This window comes from Oryzias latipes, chromosome 24 (genome assembly GCF_002234675.1).
Source record: "Oryzias latipes chromosome 24, ASM223467v1".
Lineage (NCBI taxonomy): Eukaryota > Metazoa > Chordata > Actinopteri > Beloniformes > Adrianichthyidae > Oryzias > Oryzias latipes.
In genome coordinates this window covers 20,072,624-20,094,056 of record NC_019882.2, presented here as the reverse complement: position 1 = coordinate 20,094,056, position 21,433 = coordinate 20,072,624, and the positions used below count along the sequence as shown (strand labels likewise).

Sequence of the window (21,433 nt, the reverse complement as noted above, 5' to 3'; positions counted from 1 at the left end):
TAAGTCATGTATTTGTCCTCTAGATGTTTGGACATCTTGGAGCTGTCAGAGCATGAGGACCTCAGGAAGTTCCACTATCACACTCTAAAGCTCTACTGCGCCCTCTGTGCTCTGGGAAACACGCGCGTCAGCCATGCCCTCTGCAGCCACTTGGATCAATCTCAGCTCCTTTACACCATCGACAACCAGTACCTGTCCGGCATGTTAAGGGAGGGATTTTACAACGTCCTCATCAGGTTTGTTTTTTCTCTTACTGTCCATGTTTATGCGAGCACCAAACATTTCTTAAATTATAATTTTTAAAAGTGACCATGTAGACATAATAATGGTCATAATAATAAACTGATGTTCTAACACCAACTATAAAGAAATGGGAAATCAAAATAATCAAATTAGGTGTCTCCCCAAACACCAAAGGTCCCAGCCTGTCTCCACCTTTATCAGATATGTCTCTTGGTTTTACACATCCAGACACATGTAAACAAAAAGCAGAAAACAAAAGTCATATAATAAAGATGAAAGGCACAGGGTAGCTTGGCGTATCCGTAGCAACCGCTGCTTCCTACACCTGGAGTTCAAACAGAGACCAGCATCAACAAGTTGTGTGTTTTACAGACATAGTAGTTCCATTTTTAGTAGAACTAATGCTGTGAAATTTTTTTTAAAGAGCTACATCAGCTAAAAAGGCTAAATAAAAAAAATTAAGGACTAAATTCTCTAAAATTCTCTAAATAAATGTTGAAATGTGCTGCATTATAAAGTGCCATAAAAATGCTTAACAAAAGTTTAAAATGCTATATTAGCTAAAAAATACTAAACAAAATGGTAAAGGTTGTGTCTGAATTCCATCACTACCCTGCTTCATTAGATTTGAACAGCTTCAGACGGACGTCAGTAATGTCTTTGTACTGTGCCACAACGTGAATTTGGTTTAATTTGTTCCTATACATTGATTTCAAATCATATTTCCCACTTGAAAATGCTGCCTTTGTTGCTGACACTTCTTCCTGTAGTTTTGATCCGGCTGCCCTACATCTTGGACTGTCAGCAAGTACCCGCCCACTTGACGCCCTAGCCAATCATGAACTTGAATGGGACTCCACTCCTCTCCCCGCATTACACAGCAGACAGTCTTGCAGTGAAAAAAATAAGCGCTCCAGGCTGATTAAACCATGTCAATGAACTGTGAAAGTAATGTGACAAAATGTTTACTAAATAACTAGAACGGTGTTGTGAAGGGGATAGAGGTACTTAGTTAGATTATGCCATTACTTTACTTCTAATGCAGCTATTCTTGAATGAATAGAAAACAGACTTGCTTCCAGTTCCAGCCGTATAAAGTCAAGTCAATTATTTCGCCATTTTTCTGAGATATGTTTGTCGCCATGTTGTAACCAGACGTCCTCAGTAAGCTGTGATGGTCCGTCAACATTTTTATGGCAACCACTCTGTCCAATCAGGACTGAGCAGGTTAGAAGGACACACCCCTACCTCTAAAAGGGGGTGGGGGGGTGGGGGTGTTCCGTCCAGTTCTCATTTACTCTCAATGGTCCCAATCTACAATTTCAAAATCCAGTTTCCCCGGAAGTTTCCCAGAAGTCTCAGTGAAAAATCAATGTGTATCATTGCTTACTAGATTGGGTAATATTGACCAGAATGCATTTCTTTTAAAGTTTTGTCATTTGAAAAAAAAAGTATTTTAATTTTTTTTTTTAATGATCCACGTTTTTATCATTAGAACCCAGTGGATTCATAAATAGTATCAGTAAAATGTTCATAACATTTTTACTATTGCAAATGAGTGACGTCAATTTTGGCGTTGAAAAAGAAAAAGTGTTGATTTTGACCTGCATTTAATCTGGAGTGCCAGAGTGCCATAGAAAGTGCAATGGTAGCAAAAAACGCTAAAGAAAATGTTTTAAAGTGCTAAAGGAGGTGCTTAATAAGTTACAACTATTGGGACCATTTCTTTTTTTTCCCCCCAGCATTCATCTTGAGACAGCAAAGGAGGCTCGCCTGATGATGAACAACGAGTTCATCATCCCTGTGACAGACGAGACTCGTTCCATCAAGCTGTTCCCGGATGAGTCAAAGCAGCACTCTCTGCCGGGCGTGACTCTAAGCACCTCCCTCAAACCCAGAGTCAACTTCTCACCTGTTGGCATCATCAACACCAAGCGCCCCCAGTTCCTCTACAGCCCCCAGATCCCTCTGGGAATTCTGAAGGAGAAGGCCATCACCATGCTAAGTGAGGCTGTGCAGGGCGGGGGGTCCCACATCCGAGATCCAGTTGGTGGAAGTTTGGAGTACCAGTTTGTCCCCATCCTGAAACTGATTGGAACCCTGCTGATAATGGGGGTCCTCACCAGTGAGGAGGTGAGGCTGATTCTCCTCCTGGTTGAGCCCAACGTCTTTGGAGAGAACAAGGAGGGCGAGGAGGCCAAAGGAGAAGTGTTGGCTGTGGCCGGGGAGAAGGAGGAGGTGAGCAAGAACGAGGAGAAGGCTGTGGAGGCAGGAGAGGAGGAAACCAAGGAGAGCAAGTCCCCCTCCAAAGGCCTGTTGGAGAAGTCGCTGCCTGAGCCAGTGAAACATCAGGTGATGGAAAGCTTCACGAAAAGCCAGCTTAACTTTAATGACGAAGACTGAGGGATGGAAATGATTGCATAGAACCAAATCCATTAATATCTCTGTCAGGGTTTAATTAAATTTTTATTTTTCAGCCTCCAACGATTTGCTTGGCTTATTCCTCATTTGTCAGCGCGTCAGTCAGTGCTTTTGTGATTTATCTGCTGACAAATGACTGTGTGAGGAACACAAGAGCGCAATATTAATGTTCTGACCCGTGAGCCTGCATGTAGGACGGAGGTGAAGCATGTGAGAATGACGCTGAAACAACTTTTCCTTTCAGATGTGTGAGCTTCTGCACTACTTCTGTGACTGTGAGCTGAGGCACCGCATTGAAGCCATCGTCTCCTTCTCCGACCGCTTCGTCTCCAAGCTTCAGTTCAACCAGAAGTTTCGTTACAATGAGCTGATGCAGGCATTCAACATGTCTGCTGCCGTCACGGCCAAGAAGACCAAGGAGTTCAGGTCTCCTCCACAGGAGCAGGTACGCAGTAGTTGCATTTTATCAGTAGTTGCATTTTATCAGTAGTTGCATTTTATCAGTGCTGCAGGTGAGAAAGTGCTCAAGTTCAAGCCAAGAATGCTGAACAGGGTCCACAAATACTTAAAAACATTAATATCCTAGATTACTATAAGATAGTGGAGTGATAGTAAAAAAAAACAACAGATTATTAAGCTTGAAAATACCAAAGTACTCCAACATTTTGAACTAAAAAGGTTCAAACTGGTGCCTGACAAGAGTAATTATGAAGTAATGTTATTTTAAAAATCCTTAGGAGCTGTTAAATGCTAAATAAGCAAATACAATGATGATGAATAAATGTTAACATTTGTTAAAGTCAATCTTAAAACGACTCACTAAAGCTAAAAATTCAAAATTAGATGCAAGCCAATGCAAATGTTCTTCCCCAGAGCCAATTAAAGGCATTATCCCTTGTCAAGTATCATATTTCATTATGCTATTTCTATGCTAATTTAGCGACTGGGAAAGCTGATAATACTATAAACGCTTAATTTATTGCTTGACTAAATGCTAGATACATTATAGGCTTTGATTTTAGGAACATGTAACCCCATATCTAAACACTGCTAGCCAATGCTAAAAAACAAGAAAACATCAGATAAATGTTGTGCTAGTTTAAAAAATATCTTTAAATGAATCAGACAAGGTGAAAAATGTGTGTAAGTCAGGTAATAAGGTGTAATGAAGATCAAACTAAAACAGCTTTTTTTTATTTTATGAATCAAATTTGCTTTATTGATGTTTCCTGAGCTAAAGAAGACAATTAACACAAAATGCTTAAATGTAAAGGGTTGGGGTCTAAATGATGTTATCACTGATGCACAGTAGCATTTAGTTATTTTAAGTTGTCCAGTGATTGAACAGAAAAAAGAAGATAGTAAAGAAACCTGAGCAGAACTCTCTTCAGGTTGTTGGTTCTTGTAACAATTCTCTTTAGTGTCACAAGTTATTAGGAAAAAGCCAAATGATTAGATGCTGCAGGATTAAATATTCACATAGGTCATAGAAAATTAAGACAGAAAACAAACGTCAAGAAGCAGACTCACAGAGGACCTATTTTTCACGTCTTTGAGTGTGCGATTGCGTGTCCATCTGGAAGCGTTTGTGGTTTTACCCCACAAGCAGAATTGACTTTTTGACAGAGTCGGTGCAGAGGAGCAGAACATTTGGCATTAAAGAACACAAATTCTTCCATGGTTCTGAACTGTGGCTGCAGGAAGGGAGTTTCAGGAATCATTGTGGAAAACTGCAGACATTGCTGAAGCTTCATCTGCATTAGAGTCTGACGGTAGCTGCTGGGAATGTTTGCACAATCTAAAAGTTGGAAATAGGAAGCTGAGATGCTGCATGAATTACTCCACTTCATTTCAGTGTTTACATTTGTCTATTTTTATTCAAAACTAATAACAATCTAACAAGGCTGCTAAAAAAGTCGTCAAAGTATATGACCTGAATGCACATTAAAAGCACACAATGTAAATTAAACATATACCCTTCATCATAGCTTGTTCCATTTATCTCAGTCTTTTGGAAGGGACTTTTGTTTTCTTCAAAGACTTAGACTATTACACACTTGTGGTCTGAACTCCTGTCTTACCAAAATACCTAAAGTTTGACAGAATTAAGGCAATGTTCTGTTTTTTCATGATGAACCCAACTGGAGACAGAGAAAGTGTTGCATTTTTTCATCTGGAAATCAAACCCTTGGTGGCTTGCTGTTTGGAGACTGCGCTATACATCTGAAAATCCTAGTTCCTGTTTGTCTTTCCTTGAATCTGAGCCTGTACAGCCTTGGTGACATGAACCCATACAGGGGTTGATCTGCATAGGTGTTGCAGGTTTTTGGGTTGTCCGGGTACTGCACTGACTGAGCCCAAATGCTGCGCGCATGGTGCGCACATGATACGCAAGTGCCCATAGAATGCCCATAGGATGAACACACAAACTACACACCGATTGTCTAAGTTTTTACTTTTTAACAGCCAGGTCACCTATCATTTGAACAGCACCAACAAGTCCACAGGATTTGGGGGGTTGAAAAAATGAAAAATCTGTACGACATGTCTGTGAATCACCTCCTTCACTCTTAGCCTACGTGTTGTATACATTTTTGTTACAATCTGTCACATGCACATAGTAAAGAATGGATCGCTCTCAGGAGCTCAGTGAATTCCAGCGTGGAACCTTCATAGGACGCCACCTGTGCAATAAATCCATTCGTGAAATTTCTTCTGTCCTAAATATTCCATAGTCAACTGTCAGCTCTATTATCGAAAAAATGGAAGAGTTTAGGAACAACAGCAACTGATGAAGAAGGGTCAGTGGATGCTGAACCACATAGTGCAAAGAGGTCACAGACTTTCTGTACAGTCAGTTGCTACAGAGCTCCAAACGTCATGTGACCTTCAGATTAGCTCAAGGACAGAACGCAGAGAGCTTCATGGAACGGGTTTCCGTGGCCGAGCAGCTGCATCCAAACCTCATATCACCAAGTGCAATGCAAAGCATCGATCCAGTGGTGTGAAGCACGCCGCCACTGGACTCTAGAGCAGTGGAGACGCCTTCTCTGGAGTGATGAATCACACTTTTCTATCTGGCAATCTGATGGATGAGTCTGGGTTTGGACGTTGCCGGGACAACGTTACATTCCAGACTGCATTGTGCCGAGTGTGAAGTTTGGTGGAGGAGGAATCATGGTGTGGGCTTGTTTTTCCTGGTTAGGCTCCTTAGTTCCAGTGAAAGGAACTCTGAATGCTTCAGGATACCAAAACATTTTGGACAGTTCCATACTCTCAACCTTGTGGGATCAGTTTGGAGCGGGCCCCTTTCTCCAACATGACCAGTGCACAAACCAAGGTCCATGAAGACAATGATGACAGAGTCTGGTGTGGATGAACTGGACTGGTCTGCACAGACTCTGACTAGAACCCCATAGAACACCTTTGGGATAAATTAGAGCAGAGACTGAGAATCAGGCTTTCACCAAGATCAGTGTGTGAGTTCACCAATGAGCTTTTGGAAGAATGGTAAAAAAAATCCTAGAAACACTCCAGCTGTAAAAGCTGCAAAAGGTGGACCCACATCATATTGAACTCTATGGTTCAAGAATGGGATGATACTTCAGTTCATATGTGAGTCAAGGAAGGGGAGCCAATCATTTTGGTAATACAGTGTAGGTGTGAATGATGTTGTGCTCAGAGACAAGGTTATGTTGGACAGTGGGCGGTCTTTGGAGGCAGCTGTGAGTGTGGAGGTCATATTGTGATGTGGAGGGTGCTGTCATTAATCTAGTGCATAATGACTCTGAGCTGCAGCGTCCTCAGATCTGAACCCAGGAAACCATCAGAGCTGTCACAGATTGAAGAAATGAGAAATTAAGCACTAACTTCTCAAACATCTTCATCCAGATAAGACTGAGTGTTGCTGGTCTACACTAAAAAAAGTTGTCTCATTCTTTGGGTCAAGGATGATAACGTTGAATTTCAATGTTTGCTTTGGAGAAAAGAAATGGATTGTTGGTGAAAAACTGATCATTTGAATAACCTTGTATCTGGACATTAAGTGTCCTGGATCAAATAACCTCTGGTTGAACTCAGGCTCAAGGAATCTCATTTGGTTATGTTTTAACCTTTGTTTTTTAAATGTAATTTAGTCAAACTGATCAATTCTAGTCAGTGGAATTCCTGTCATTTATCAAAGTTTTGTTGTTGTCACTGAGGGATCTTCAGCAGCAAGCAGAAGTCTTCCAAACTCCATTTTCTGTTGTATTCTTTAGTTGGATCTTAGTCAGGTTTTGAGGGTTAGATGTCGTAGCACCATTTTTCTGATATTGGTGTGTTTGGTGTTGGTGTGTCTCCTGCAGATCAACATCCTGCTAAACTTCAGCGCAGGAGAGGACTGCCCGTGTCCCGAGGAGATCCAGGACGAGCTCAATGCTTTCCACGAGGAGCTGCGGCTGCACTGTGGTACGGGCTCGCCTGCAGACCTGCATCTCTTAGAGGTCCAAGCACCTTCTGTGGTTTCACTGTAGGAGTTCATCCTGATGAAACCAGAGATCTTTCCTGCAGATCTGCGCTGAGCATGTTCTTTAGAATTTCTTCTCGTGTTTCTCTGGGAGTCTAATGAATGACCTTGCATCCACAGGAATCCCGATGGAAGAGGAAGAGGAGGAGCAGGACACTTCAATTAAAGGCAGACTTCTGGCTTTGCTCTACAAGATCAAAGGGCCTCCTCAGAAAGCAGCGGAGGAGCCCACCGAGACAGAGCAGGCCGCCCCGAGTAAGTCCATGAGGGGGAGGAGCTTCAATTAGCAAGCACTGCATTCTTCAGCCGCTGCCTTTTTACACCAGCAAATGCGTCAGAAAAATATGCTCTCAGATGGAAACCTCTGCTCCTCACTTTCCATTTATCTGACTCTTTAAGTGAAAATTTCAGGAGGAGAAGCATCTGAAGGTAACAGGAGGATCTGAATGTTCTCAGGACAGCAGATGACTGTCAGCTGGTGTTTGATTGATTTTTATTTTATTAGAAAAACAAACTTGATGGTTTACTGAACTGATCCATTATTGTCTATTGATTTCAGGGAAAGGAAGCACAATGATCCAGTTAGCACTTTCCCGAGCTAACTTTTAGCATTGTTCAAGATCGTTAGTGTATGTTTAGCTTTAACTGCTTCAGCTCCATTTGAAAGGTTTGGCAGGTTTTAAAGGGGATTTATTTTAACTGGATGAAGTCATCAACTGAATCAAAGATTTGATGAACATAGTAATAACCATTCAACTTGTGAAAGAGCCACTGTTTTCTCTTAGTACTAACCATTGACAGCAGGATTAGAAGTTTAAACACCATTCAGTCAAATCATTTCAATAGTTTTTTAGAGGTGGGATTAATAATCTGGATTTCTACTTTTTAGTCAGAGTAAAAGAAAAAAAATTGAGCCTTTTAAATAATCTACCAGATGACGTTTGATTTGAAGTCAATAAACAAAACTGTGGTGTTTTCAAATCGGAACTAAAGCTAAAATGTGATTAGAGAAGCTGTGACTTTTCTTGAGCAGATGACTTTCTCACGCCACTTTCTGAGGTTTATCTTTGTGGAGGACCGTCCAGGGAGAGGCAGATCTTCTGTAACCCGACGTGTTGTTCTTGTGATGGCTCCCCTGTGGCCCTCAGGGGGAAGCAGAGGGCAGACACTCACCTTCAGGCCTCCGCTCTTATTAGGATGTGGCTGGGATCAAACCCTCCATTTGCACGGATGTTTCTCACTTTGGCTCCAACACTCAAAAGTTCAGAGACGGCTCTGGAATAATAATGGCACCATCCAGAGCAAAGCTGCATCTAAAGTCTCCTTCACTTCATGTTTGCAACGTCTGCTGCTGTTACGTTATATAGAAACAATCCACTTGACTTATTAATAAAAGATCTGATAATGTCATAATCTATTACATCTGAAGATTTCAAAATAAAAATATCATTGATACAAACAGGTTTGCAGGGGGGTGGTAAATATTTGTCCAGAGCTATTTAAATGTAAAATAAAAATTTATATATGAAAACCATGACAAGCTGATAGCCATATTTCCTTCTACTGGAATAGAAATTATATTCAGAGAAGTTCTGTTTAAGGTGCTCTTAAAACAATTAAAATAAATTAAAAGAATTAGTAAGATTTTCTTCCGCTCAAGAAAAGTTTGGCACATACTGATGTCCTTTTGAGTTTTGAGGCAGAATAAATTGCCAAAAAAGTACTTTTTTTTTAACACATTTAGTTTGATTTTCAAAATAAAAAGCCAAATGTGGATTGATGTGGTGAATCTCACTCACACTGTCTGCTTCAGTCTTCATGTCCCGTCTAAATTTTGGCAACTAAATTGCCAAATGTTTTTCAGTGCAACAAATAATGACAGAAAGTGAAACAGAAAAATTACAATTCAAACCCAAAACAAGACAAACATTGAGAAAAAAAGATAAAACAGGAAAAAACACAGTATATTTTTTATTTTGTAAAATAAAAATTAGCACACAGTTTTGATTGAATCGTTAAACCAGCATTGTTGGTGTTTTGAGCCTGACCATGCCTAAAACCTGATCAGAGAGAATTGTTTCTCCTCCACTGTTTCCAGAGATCTAAAATCAGAATCACAACAATGACATTTTCTTCCAGTAAATTCCTTTTAACCACACAGTCCTGTCACATAAATCAGACCATCGTCTGCAAACATTCCTTCTTTCTGCAAGAAAGCAGATTCTTGAAAGTAAAATAAAGGTTTCTTCCATTTATGAATCCTGTCTGCTCTGATCTGTAACACATTTACACACTAAGCAAGCTCTGTCCTTTTTAATAATATGATACATGTAGTTGATTTAATCAAAGACCCACTCCTATGAAAAGTGTGTTTTTGGTGTTTTTAACATGTTTAACACGTTCTTGTAAAATTTTTACGGATCAGGGAACACATCTATAAAGAAAAATTAAGTTTTAAATTGCATTTCTGAGTATTTCTTTCAAATAGTTGGGAATCAGGAGCAGATGAAAAAAAAATGCCATTTAAAAAAAACTTGTAGCTGCAACGTAAAAAATACACCCGGACTAGTCACAAGCTCCCTGCTCTACTCCATTCTGATGCATCCACGTACAGACAAATTAAACCACGTATGTCTTTGTTTTCCTCGTCTGAGCTGGAATCGGGATCCAAACTGTACGACGGGATAGCTCCAACATCACTTTTTTGTTGCACCGCTAATGTTATGTTGGGGTTGTGAGGGGTTGTAGGCTAGCAGGACAGCATGTAAACAGAAAGCTCTCAGTTTTAAAGAGGACAGGCTTACTACAATAGTCCTGACCTCAACTCAGAGTTGAATTTCTGATGATCTATTGTCCTAGAAAATGACAGGTTTTTGTTTTTTTGCCCAAATTAGCCTAATCATAATTAAGAGACCACTGGGAACACTTTTACGATGGATCTAAAGATGATCAGAGTGAAACTTTAATGTGTTATTTTAGACACAAGACGAGAACTTGGTTCACATTTGACTTTTAACTTTAACTTTAACTTTGTTCCACAGCTAACTTGAAGGAGCTGATTTCTCAGACCATAACGAGTTGGGCGCAAGAGTCCCACATCCAGGACCCTGAGCTGGTCAGGGTCATGTTCAGCCTGCTGAGGAGGCAGTACGACGGCATTGGAGAGCTGCTCCGCGCCATGAAGAAGTCTTACACCATCAGCGCCGCGTCGGTGCAGGACGCCATCAACCTGCTGGCTTCTCTGGGTCAGATCCGTTCTCTGCTGTCGGTGCGCATGGGGAAGGAAGAGGAGAAGCTTATGATTGATGGGCTTGGGTGAGGAATGTGCACTCTGAAGGCCACACTCATTTCCTTTAAATGTTCAGACATTACCTGTGCAGAACTCCCAGACTTCCATGTGCTGCATCAGGATGATGGATGGTGTTACACCGTGACCTTGACGCAACGCTTGCTTGTGTTCTTAGGGACATCATGAACAATAAAGTTTTCTACCAGCATCCTAATCTGATGCGGGTTCTGGGCATGCACGAGACCGTGATGGAGGTCATGGTTAATGTTCTAGGAGGAGACAAATCCCAGGTAAACACTCTGTGTGTTCAAAGACAGATGAGAACTGATGCCGGAACACTCCAGGCCTCACTTTCTATAGTTCCAGTCACTGCTGTTAATGACAAGTTACTTTTTAATTCAAAATATTGGCTAGCATCAAGGTTTTAATGCAAACCCTTTCCAAAAAAAGTAGAAGATATTTTTTATTTAAAAAAATAAACTTTTATAGAAAATAGATTCAGGGCCTGCAATTTCATTGATTTAACATATTTATTGTCTACATTTACATAAATTAGGGTTCCGTGTGTCCTTTAGTGTTGAGATTAATCTGCTTAAAACATGGATTTTCTGAATTAATCTCTATAATCATTTTGCATAACCTTGACATTAAGTGACACTCTCCATATTGATTAAATAAAATCTCTTTTTTATATATATAATCTGAAGAAACAAAACAGTGGCATGATTCTATTTTCTTTGGCTCCTTTGAAACACATTTTGCAGTGTTGCCATGATGATATCATGTTTGGCGTAGACATTATCAGAGTGAAAACATTTTTTTGGGTTAAGTTGGGCAAATTTTGATTTAGGTATGATTATGAGAAGAATCCTAATGAATGAAAAACCCAGAGGAATCAAACACAATCAAACTTTTTAAAAAAAATGTCTATTGATGATTTTAGGCCTTTTGTTTAACCATCAATTGTTTTATGTATCATATCTCTACTTGAAAGGACACAGTTTTGACACATCAGTATGACCTAAACCAGAGCAATTACTTATTTGATACCAAAAGCATCACTAAGATCCTACAGAACCAGTTTACAAACATTTTTTCACAGAACTTTAGGGGGTAAGGCTAGAAATGAGGCATGAGTGCTCACAAACTGGGATTTTGAGTCATCTCTCAAACAGCATCGCAACTTTTAAGCCTAACAGTTTATTTTAGCCCATTATTATGTTATTTTAGATAACATTCCCAAGCTTTAAGGATAATAATTTCAAATACAATAAATAGTGGAAAAAAGGAAAACTATTCATTAGTTTTAACAATGAGTGGAAGTTTTAATCAAAGCATCTGGCCTTTTCCTCGTCGGACAGAAAAAAAACGACAGCAGATTTATGGTCGGTCTGAAAGTTGGACTGATTCCACCTGCAGCTTACACAGATGGAGATGACACTTACGTGGCAGAATTATAGCTGCAGCAGGGCACTTTTATTGGAACCAGCAGTGCAGTTTTACGTTGCATTCAACACACACGGACATGACACTCGGAACATCTTAATCCTGCACCAGCATGCTGAAGACAAAATAAAAAAATAGACAAACAAGTTAAGACATTTTCATGATTTCTTTAGGTCTAAACTAACATTAGGTCACTTTGAATTACATTTTTGTCATAGTTATCATTATCTTTAGACAAACTGGAAAAAAACAACCTTGGAATAGATTTATCAGCCTTTGATATATAAGCAGTAACATCCTGATGATAGTGAATGGGTTTATATATTTAATGATTGATTTTGTTAAAGGATTCAGTTCAGTGAACTGTTGCATATACATTTTTGTTTTCTAATACAGTTATATGATCGACATAAGCACACTGGGTAGAGATTGGGACGCCACTCAAAGTAGTGAAAGTGAAACCTACTAAACTGCTATATAAACTAGTTTTATCCGTCCAACTCAACAATGATCCAAAAATGGTCGAAGTAAAAGTCATGGCTACTTTGACGCTCCCACCCCCACCCCACAACACCCTCACCCCTCACCCCCTTTTCCAGCCCAGCCCCACCCCCAATAACTCAAATATATACATTTGAGTTAACTATATACAATAACTAACTAATTAACTAACTAACTATAAAACGGCCCTCTCACCCTCCGCGGGTGGTTTCTCCTCCAAGCTCGGGTCCTCTACCAGAGGCCTGGGAGCTTGAGGGTCCTGCGCAGTATCTTAGCTGTTCCTAGCACTGCGCTTTTCTGGACTGAGAGGTCTGAGGTCTTTCCAGGTATTTGTTGTAGCCACTCCTCCAGCTTTGGGGTTACTGCCCCAAGTGCTCCAATTACCACAGGCACCACTGTCACCTTCACTTTCCAGGCTTTCTCCAGTTCTTCTCTGAGTCCCTGGTATTTTTCTACTTTCTCATGTTCCTTCTTTCTGATGTTCCCATCACTTGGCACTGCCACATTCACCACAACGGCTTTCCTCTGTTCTTTGTCCACCACTACAATGTCTGGTTGGTTCGCCATTACCATCCTATCAGTCTGGATCTGGAAGTCCCACAGGATCTTTGCCCTTTCATTCTTATTCCAGCCACTTGATTCTGGCGCTCCATGTATGCTTTCCCTGCCAGCATCTTACATCCTGCAGTTATGTGCTGGATTGTTTCAGGCGCCTTTTTGCACAGCCTACACCTTGGGTCTTGTCTGGTGTGGTAGATCTGAGCCTCTATCACTCTAGTGCTCAGGGCTTGTTCTTGAGCTGCCAGGATGAGCGCTTCAGTGCTGTCGTTCAGGCCAGCCCTTTCTAGCCATTGGTAGGACTTCTTAATATCAGCCACTTCAGTTATGGTCCGGTGGTACATCCCATGCAGGGGTTTGTCCTCCCATGAGGATCTGTCCTCCAGCACAGGGCAGTGCCAAGCGATGGGAACATCAGAAAGAAGGAACATGAGAAAGTAGAAAAATACCAGGGACTCAGAGAAGAACTGGAGAAAGCCTGGAAAGTGAAGGTAACAGTGGTGCCTGTGGTCATTGGGGCACTCGGGGCAGTAACCCCCAAGCTGGAGGAGTGGCTACATCAGATACCAGGAAAGACCTCAGACCTTTCAGTCCAGAAAAGCGCAGTGCTAGGAACAGCTAAGATACTGCGCAGGACCCTCAAGCTCTCAGGCCTCTGTTAGAGGACCTGAGCTTGGAGGAAATACCACCCACGGAAGGGTGAGAGGGACATTTATGTATATATATATATTTATATATATATATAAAAAAATAAAAAATAAAAAAAAAAACGCCCCTCTCACCCTCCGTGGGTGGTTTCTCCTCCAAGCTCGGGTCCTCTACCAGTGGCCTGGGAGCTTGAGGGTCCTGCGCAGTATCTTAGCTGTTCTTAGCTGGCTGGGTAGCTCGGTTGGTAAGGTGCAGGACTGTCATGCAGGAAACCCGGGTTCGATTCCCAGGGCGGAATGAACAATTAATGGCAATGAAAATGGGGCAATTACCATAACACTGACGGGCAATTAACATCACCCAGTGAGGGTCCTTGGGCAAGACCCTTAACGCTACCACCTACCTCACAACATGAGAGACAATGAACCTCAGACGTCGCCCGGCCAAACAAGGTCTGCGTCAGGTGCTGAGGGACCAGAGCACCCTGATGGAAAGTGGGCTACTGGAACAAGACGGAAATATATATATATATATATATATATATATATACAAAATATATCATTTACTTTACTTTATAAATTATATTAGGAAAATACGTGTGGTAGAATTCACAAACTAAGATGCAATATGTAGTTAGGTCACACTGAACACGCATCAGTTTGTGTTCTCTGTCTGAAGCCAGGCTGGTTCTGGTAAAAATTGCCACATTTTCCGTTTATTTCTTGAGCTAAATACATGAATTCTGAATGAATGAATTTCGGTAATTTGGCTTCTTGAATGAACATCAATGGAAACTAAACAACATATCTTCTATTTTTTGTGCTTAAGTGTCACATAAAACTGAACAACAAAAGACAAACTATTGTGTACACTGCATCTAAAGCACTGACTGTAAATGACAACGGCAGAAGAGTTTCGATAAAATCCACCAATAAGCTAATTAACAAGACCAGTTGGCTAACATTCATTAGCCAAATGTTGCTCAAATTTTTACTCTTCAAACTAAATTGGGTCGTATTTGTTGCCTATCGAGTGTTTATTTTCAACACCGCCTGCATTCTTTCCTCCTGGGCGCTGATGTTTCCTTTGATCTTTTGTCCATTTTCCACAACTTGAATAGACTTTTCCGTCTGTCAAACACCCAAAGTTAGGATGAATGAGATGATGACCCCACTCCCAATGTAAAAGTGCCTAGGATAGCAAAAGGGTTACAGCAGCAAGTTGACACAAAATTGAGGGCGTTCTATTTATTTATTTCTTTATTTATTTGGGTGCATGTGCACCCCCTACGAGATTGCGCCCTGGGCGACCGCCCACATAGCCCATAGGGAAACCTCAACTGGATGCACAAATTTGAGATCGAAGAAAAACAAAAACCCACTTAGAGTACCCCCACCCCCTCAAAGACACATTGTTGTTCTAAACAGAGATTTATGTACACAGGGTGTTCCTAATTTTGTTTTTAGTAGGGAAGTTAATTAGGAAAACCCACAGGTTCAAATTGTCTTTTATTCCTTTTTAATTTTATGTAGTTATGTGTTTTTTATTATTACTTTCATTAATATATATATATATATTTTTTTTTTTACTAAGTGTCAATCGCTGCATCTCAAAATGAACAAAATAATTGTCAAATTAACTTTAAAAGCCCAGAAGAATAATTGTTCTTGGGTTCTCCAGGGTGTTGAGATTTGATGATACTTTGATGATTTATATATTCAGAGTCCTGCCCTGCGATGGACTGTTAAACTGTCCAGGGTGTCCCCCACCTTCATACATCAGTGACTAGGAGAAGCTCTAGCAACCCTGTGACCCCGAAAGTGGGTTTATAAAAATGACAAGATGGATATTTTAAGTTCTCGTTGTTGTTGAGATGTGAGGCTTCTTTGTTTTCCTGCACAGAAAATTGCCTTCCCAAAGATGGTGGCCAGCTGCTGTCGTTTCCTGTGTTACTTCTGCCGCATCAGCCGGCAGAACCAGAAGGCCATGTTTGACCACCTGAGCTACCTGCTGGAGAACAGCAGCGTGGGTCTGGGTGAGTCCCAGTGAGGTCCCTCTGAGAAGCTCCAGGACTCATTGAGGCTTCAGTGCTTCTGTGTGTGTTAGTTCTTTCTTGTTGTAGATATCTTCTACTGTTTTTACAGGTAAAAAAGGGCAACTAATAGTAAGCATGACTTTTTAATTAGGAAAAGTAAAATTGTCTTGAAACTGTAAAAATTGGATAAATCTCAAAATCTATTCATACAAAAAGTGCTCTTCGTTAATTTTGGATTAAAAAGTTTGTATTTATTTATTTGTCATGATTAGCATTTATACATAAACTATTGAAAAAATCAATATTTTTTCTTGAATTTCTCGTTTTTTCCTCCATAAAAGTTCTTCTGAACAGGAATATTTTAGGTTTTGTGGTCAAAGTGATTCATCTTTGTTTTACTAAATCTGTGTTTTAAGGAGCTGAAAACCTCAAAGAGGACACAAAATGTGCTAACAAATGGCATTTAAACAGGCATGAACTGTTCCGATGAGCCTCTGTTTGCTGACTGAAGCTGCTTAGAACATTTATTGTTAATTTATTTTTTTTATCTTTATTTAAACCTGCATAGACAGGGGTGGTTCTGTGTCCTCTGACTGCTTTGCTCTCTGTTTTTTTGTTAAATTTTTTTTTTGAGTTCAGCCTCTGAAGCCATGCGGGGCTCCACTCCGCTTGACGTTGCAGCCTCCTCGGTCATGGACAACAACGGCCTGGCTCTGGCTCTGGAGGAGCCTGACCTGGAGAAGGTCGGTCTCAACCCGATAAATAACTTTTCCACTTTCCTCCACATCCATTAGTGTCAGCTATACGTTCAAATTTAGCTTTGTTAATGTTGGATTAACCAAAAAATTAAAGAAAATTAATTCCTGCTTTGTGTCCTTCCGTTAAAACCCTCTCAGTGCAGCAGCTTTATTTGTGTGCAGGTGGTGATGTACTTGGCGGGATGCGGCCTACAGAGCTGCGCCATGCTGGTTGCTAAAGGTTACCCTGACATTGGATGGAACCCCATAGAAGGAGAACGTTACCTGTCCTTCCTGAGGTTCGCCGTCTTTTGTAATGGTGAGTCTGTCCACCACTGACCTCTCATCTCCTGACTGAAACTTTTCTGTGAAGAAAAGATCAGCTGTTGAGAAAAGTTAGGGATCAACATTTACTGATTCAACAGGAATAACAATTTTAGCTCAGGATGAAACTGAAATAACTGTATTGAAGATGTCCAGACATAATAAATACATTGTGTATGTTATAAAGACTGCTGGAGCAGCAACACTCACACTTTTAGCCTCTGTGTTACATTGATGGAGGAATAAAAATAAGGTTTCAACTTTAAACAACACAGAAACCCGTAAGGCTGGAGGATATGACCAGTTTCATATCTTGATGAAAAATATACATGAAAATACAGAAATGTTGTTTGCACATTCGATTAATGATCAGTTATGGGAAGACGGCCATGGACAGATCGTTTTATGAGCGCTTCTGTTCATTATACAAAGCTGCTATTACAGCTATTTTTTTATTGACTCTGGGTTCTTAGTCCTGGTTCTAACACAGGTGAAACAATATGTTTGTTGTGTTCGTCCCGGGAGTCTGCAAACTCTACTGTTGTCTGGTCCATGTGGGTCTTCTATACAAAAAAAACCTCCGTGAAATAGAAGAACAACTACTGTTGAACAAAAAGTAATGTTACATCCAAGGCCTTCGGTTTGGGTTTGCTGGACATTCAGATATAAACTGGTCTGAAACAAGTCTGCTACCTTCTTCCTCCACAGAAGGAATGTTTTGACATAAAGCAGTATTGTAAATGGTTCGTAAAGTACAGACATAGAAAACGCGACAAAAGATGTCTGGAAAATAGATATTTTCGATCAATCGATATTTTCTATCGTCTAAACAGAATGTATTGTGACGTGGCTCTGCCTTAACAACCACCAACCAGGATTTAAGATATGCAAGTCTGCAAGGTTATAGGTTCATATCAACCGTACAGTTTTTGTCATGTCTTCTACTGTAAACCAGTTTTTGTGTCATTTGCATAATTTCTCATCTTTTCTGTAGCAACAAATGGTTCAACTTACCACGCTCACAATACTTGTATAATACCGTTAAACATCATTTGCCAATATTCCTTGTCGTTTAGAAAAAGGTATGAATGAGGTTTTTTTTTAAATCATGAAACTGCAGTCTCTGTTTCGTCATTAAATAGCCCATTAGAAGGTGAGCATTTTGATAGAATATTTCAAATCAAATTGACAGAAGGAAAAGCCCTACAGGGAAAGGTTTGGAGAAAGGTTTGCGATCGTTTGATGATAATAAAAGTTTGTAGAAACTCCTTGGGATGTCATTAAGGAGTCTTTTGTAAAGGTATGATGTTATACATTTACAGTTATGGCTCATTTATGTCAGTGTTTATGAAACCCCAGACATTTAAACACAATAATCAAAGGGAATCCATCTGTTTTTACTTTACTTTGAAATTTGTGCTGGAAATATTTTTTTTGCTAACACTTTAATTTGAGCAAAGACATGTGATCATACAGTGTGGTAGTGTTCCCTGTACGAGTAGGACAGTCATTATACCACATGACCTAGATCTACATGACCTTTTGCTGTTGTTCTGAAGAATCCTGACAAAATTAAAACTGATGGCACATTTATCTGTTCCTAGAACAATGCCATGGTCTTTAAAAAACAATGACTGTTCAGCCAATGAAAGATGAGCTCCTCCTGTGTGACCTTTGGTGGCTCCTGTGGGATCCATTATTTGTCAGAACAAGAGTTTGGACGAGCTGAAGTATGACACTCTGACAGAAATGAGATGATGTAGAAAAGGGACGGCTGCCAAGGAACTGAAAAATGACTCAGCTTTTCCTGGATGAAAAATGCATCAGAGGTTCTGGGAGGTGCTGAGAGCTGCTTCAGGGGATCCAGCTGATTTTAAACATCTTTTCCGTGAAGCTGATAGACGTTTGATGCGCTGCAGAGGCTGATCGGAAGGGCTTCCTTTGGTTCCAGGTGAAAGCGTGGAGGAAAACGCCAACGTGGTGGTGAAGCTGCTGATCCGACGTCCTGAGTGTTTTGGGCCCGCCCTCCGGGGGGAGGGGGGGCAGGGTTTGTTGGCTGCCATGAAGGAAGCCATCAAGATTTCCGAGGATCCTGCTCTGGACCTGCCCAAGACCTCCGCTGGAGACGTTACTGGGTATTAGTCCAAGCAACCACTTCAGGCTGCTGCTGCTGTTCTTCATCCTTCTGATCAGTTTGTTTCTGTAGACTCAACGACATCATCATCCAGGAAAACAATTTAAAACAATAATACTTGTTTTAAAATGTCCCGTTTTCAAACTTCTTAAATCAGAAATGTAGCTTTAAAATATAAATTATCCAGGTTTAATATCTGTCCCAATTTTAAGAATTGTGTTAACTTTGTTAATAACAACATTTTTATTACTTTAGTGCATCTACATACTTAAAAATATAAGGTAAAAAGTGGAAAAATGTTGAAGGGGTTTTTCAAACCTATCCAAATAGTGCCACCTGGTGGCACCATTGTAAAATACTGTTATGAAATTCAAAATATTTTTATTGAATTTTAATTTTTGCTCAAATTTCTCACAACTGTCTTACAGCAGTGATTTTAAATATAAAATTTTGGTACAAGCTCTATTGCTCATCTGCACAACTTCTTAACTCCTCCTAGTGTTGTTTAGACATTAAAATATTTAAAGGTATATAATACTGTCTTCAACAAAACACTATAGTCATTTGCATTACTAATAACTACCTTCCTCTGTATACTGTAAGATACTTTAATATCTGCATGTTGTTAGATGCTGCTATACTTTCAAAATGTTGATTTGTTTGTGTAACAAATAATTTGTACTGCAAAAATGTACTTTTGATTGAATGCTAACTGCATTTCATTGTCTTGAAGTGTGCAAAGACAATTTATCCAATCAAATTTACTCTAATCTGATAGGATCGGATCCAATCCAGTACAACCCATCCCAACCCAACCCAACCCAACCTCTAATATCCAGATCAGAGTTTTAGAAAAAATTACCTGATGGCATTTTTTCCCTTTTTATGCTAAAATAGTTCTGGCAGTATGGTCTCATTTATCTAGTGTGAAACAAGAGCAAATGTTCACCTCGTCTCTGCTTTGTCTCTAGGGGTTGTCATAGAGACGGGTGAAAGGTGGAGCCTATTGTACAGCTGTACAACAGGAGACAATTGTCAAAAATCCAACACACCTTGAACTGTGACAATTCTTTATTTTGTAGGCATCTCTAAGAGTCGGGGTGTACTACGCTGGATGTCATGCTAATATTTTTAAACACGTGTTAGATAGTACTTTAACACTTTTTATAATAAAAAAAACCACCAAATCAAAACCTGTAAAACAAAATCCTCTTAGCAAAAAAAAAAAGTTAAATTCTAAAATAAAAATTAAAAACATTTATAGCTCAAAATTCACTTCAGTTCAATGAAAAGCTCATTAAAAGCCACTGAGGGCAAAAACAGTAGTAGGTTTAAAGGTTGTCATCTGGACTTGGTTTTTAAAGTTGAAGACGTTTCACCTCTTATTGACAAAGCCTTTTGGATAAGAGGTGAAACGTCTTCAACTTTAAAAAACAAGTCCAGATGACAACCTTTAAACCTACTATGATGGAATCTACCTGGAGGAATGAAAGTCTTCATTTGGTTTTGCCTGTAAACAGTCAATGACTTTGAGTTTCATGGACAATGTTTCAGGTCTGCTGAAGAGGAAGAAGAAGTTATTCACATGGGAAACGCCATCATGTCCTTCTACTCTGCCCTCATTGACCTGCTGGGACGCTGTGCTCCAGAGATGCATGTGAGGCTTTTCTCTAAATCCGTCACTGAGATCAAAACGGAAAATCCACATATGGAGAACACATGATCATCACGTTTATCATCATCAAGGTTTATGGTGCTTTAGAAGATTCAGAAAGATCAATGCACTCAACACACAATTGCGTGCACACACATGCAAACACACAGACGCACATGCACAGACGCAGGTGCACACTCAAACATTTACACATGACCGCACGCACAAACATAACGTGCACATGTTTTGGCCCTAACTGTGAATCTGGTACCCATCCCATGACTGTGTAACCAGACCGTTGTCCCCACGATGTGATAAATACCAACACACTTACACACACATGCAGACACGCACATTGTCAAACGTGAGTTTTGTTATTTCATCCACCTTTCCAATCCACTCATATAAAATCCAAACAGGTGAGTTTAAGATAGAAATGAAAGGGAAAATTGTGTCTTCTGAAACCTGCTCCTGAAACTACAACCTTTAACATTTTCAATTTTAAATTAGGGTAGTGTGTCACATCAGATTTCTGTTAAACATAGGATCGCATGTCAGGTTCTTGATTTTTAGCAGAAGTGTTCTTCTTGCTTGTGTGCAGATTAGAGGTAAGATCGGGCCTAAAAAATCCAGCCCGACCCGACACAGGGCCGCGGGCATTAAAGCCGAACCCGGTCCGAACCCAACCAATTAACTTGATTTGCAGGCCCGAGCCCGAAGCAAACCCGAAAGTTCAATTTATCCCATAGTATTTTTGGCAGAAAAAAAACGCCAGATTTCTTAAAGGTAAAATAATTTACATATTTTTATGATCATGAAAGTTATTTTCTTTCAAACAGAGAGTGGTCGCTGCAGCCGCGCGCGTAGTCAAGCTCGCTGTTGTGGCATAGAGTTCCGCGAGAGAGAAGCCCGGCCCGAACCGGCCCGAACCGACCC

At 40.2% G+C, this 21,433-nt stretch overlaps 1 protein-coding gene across 5 annotated transcripts in view; it reads left to right on the top strand.

Moving 5' to 3' along the window:
• The window catches only part of ryr3 (ryanodine receptor 3), a 144,542-nt gene that overhangs the window by 80,196 nt on the left and 42,913 nt on the right, over positions 1–21,433 (top strand). For all 5 annotated transcript variants that reach the window (XM_020714745.2, XM_020714744.2, XM_020714742.2 and 2 more), the window contains 12 exons: positions 24–236; positions 1,986–2,595; positions 2,909–3,109; positions 7,011–7,113; positions 7,292–7,426; positions 10,213–10,486; positions 10,636–10,750; positions 15,516–15,648; positions 16,288–16,391; positions 16,569–16,704; positions 18,661–18,844; positions 20,398–20,500. In XM_020714745.2, the coding sequence (XP_020570404.1) occupies positions 24–236; positions 1,986–2,595; positions 2,909–3,109; positions 7,011–7,113; positions 7,292–7,426; positions 10,213–10,486; positions 10,636–10,750; positions 15,516–15,648; positions 16,288–16,391; positions 16,569–16,704; positions 18,661–18,844; positions 20,398–20,500 (2,311 nt within the window). The remainder of the gene's footprint in view (positions 1–23; positions 237–1,985; positions 2,596–2,908; positions 3,110–7,010; positions 7,114–7,291; positions 7,427–10,212; positions 10,487–10,635; positions 10,751–15,515; positions 15,649–16,287; positions 16,392–16,568; positions 16,705–18,660; positions 18,845–20,397; positions 20,501–21,433) is intronic.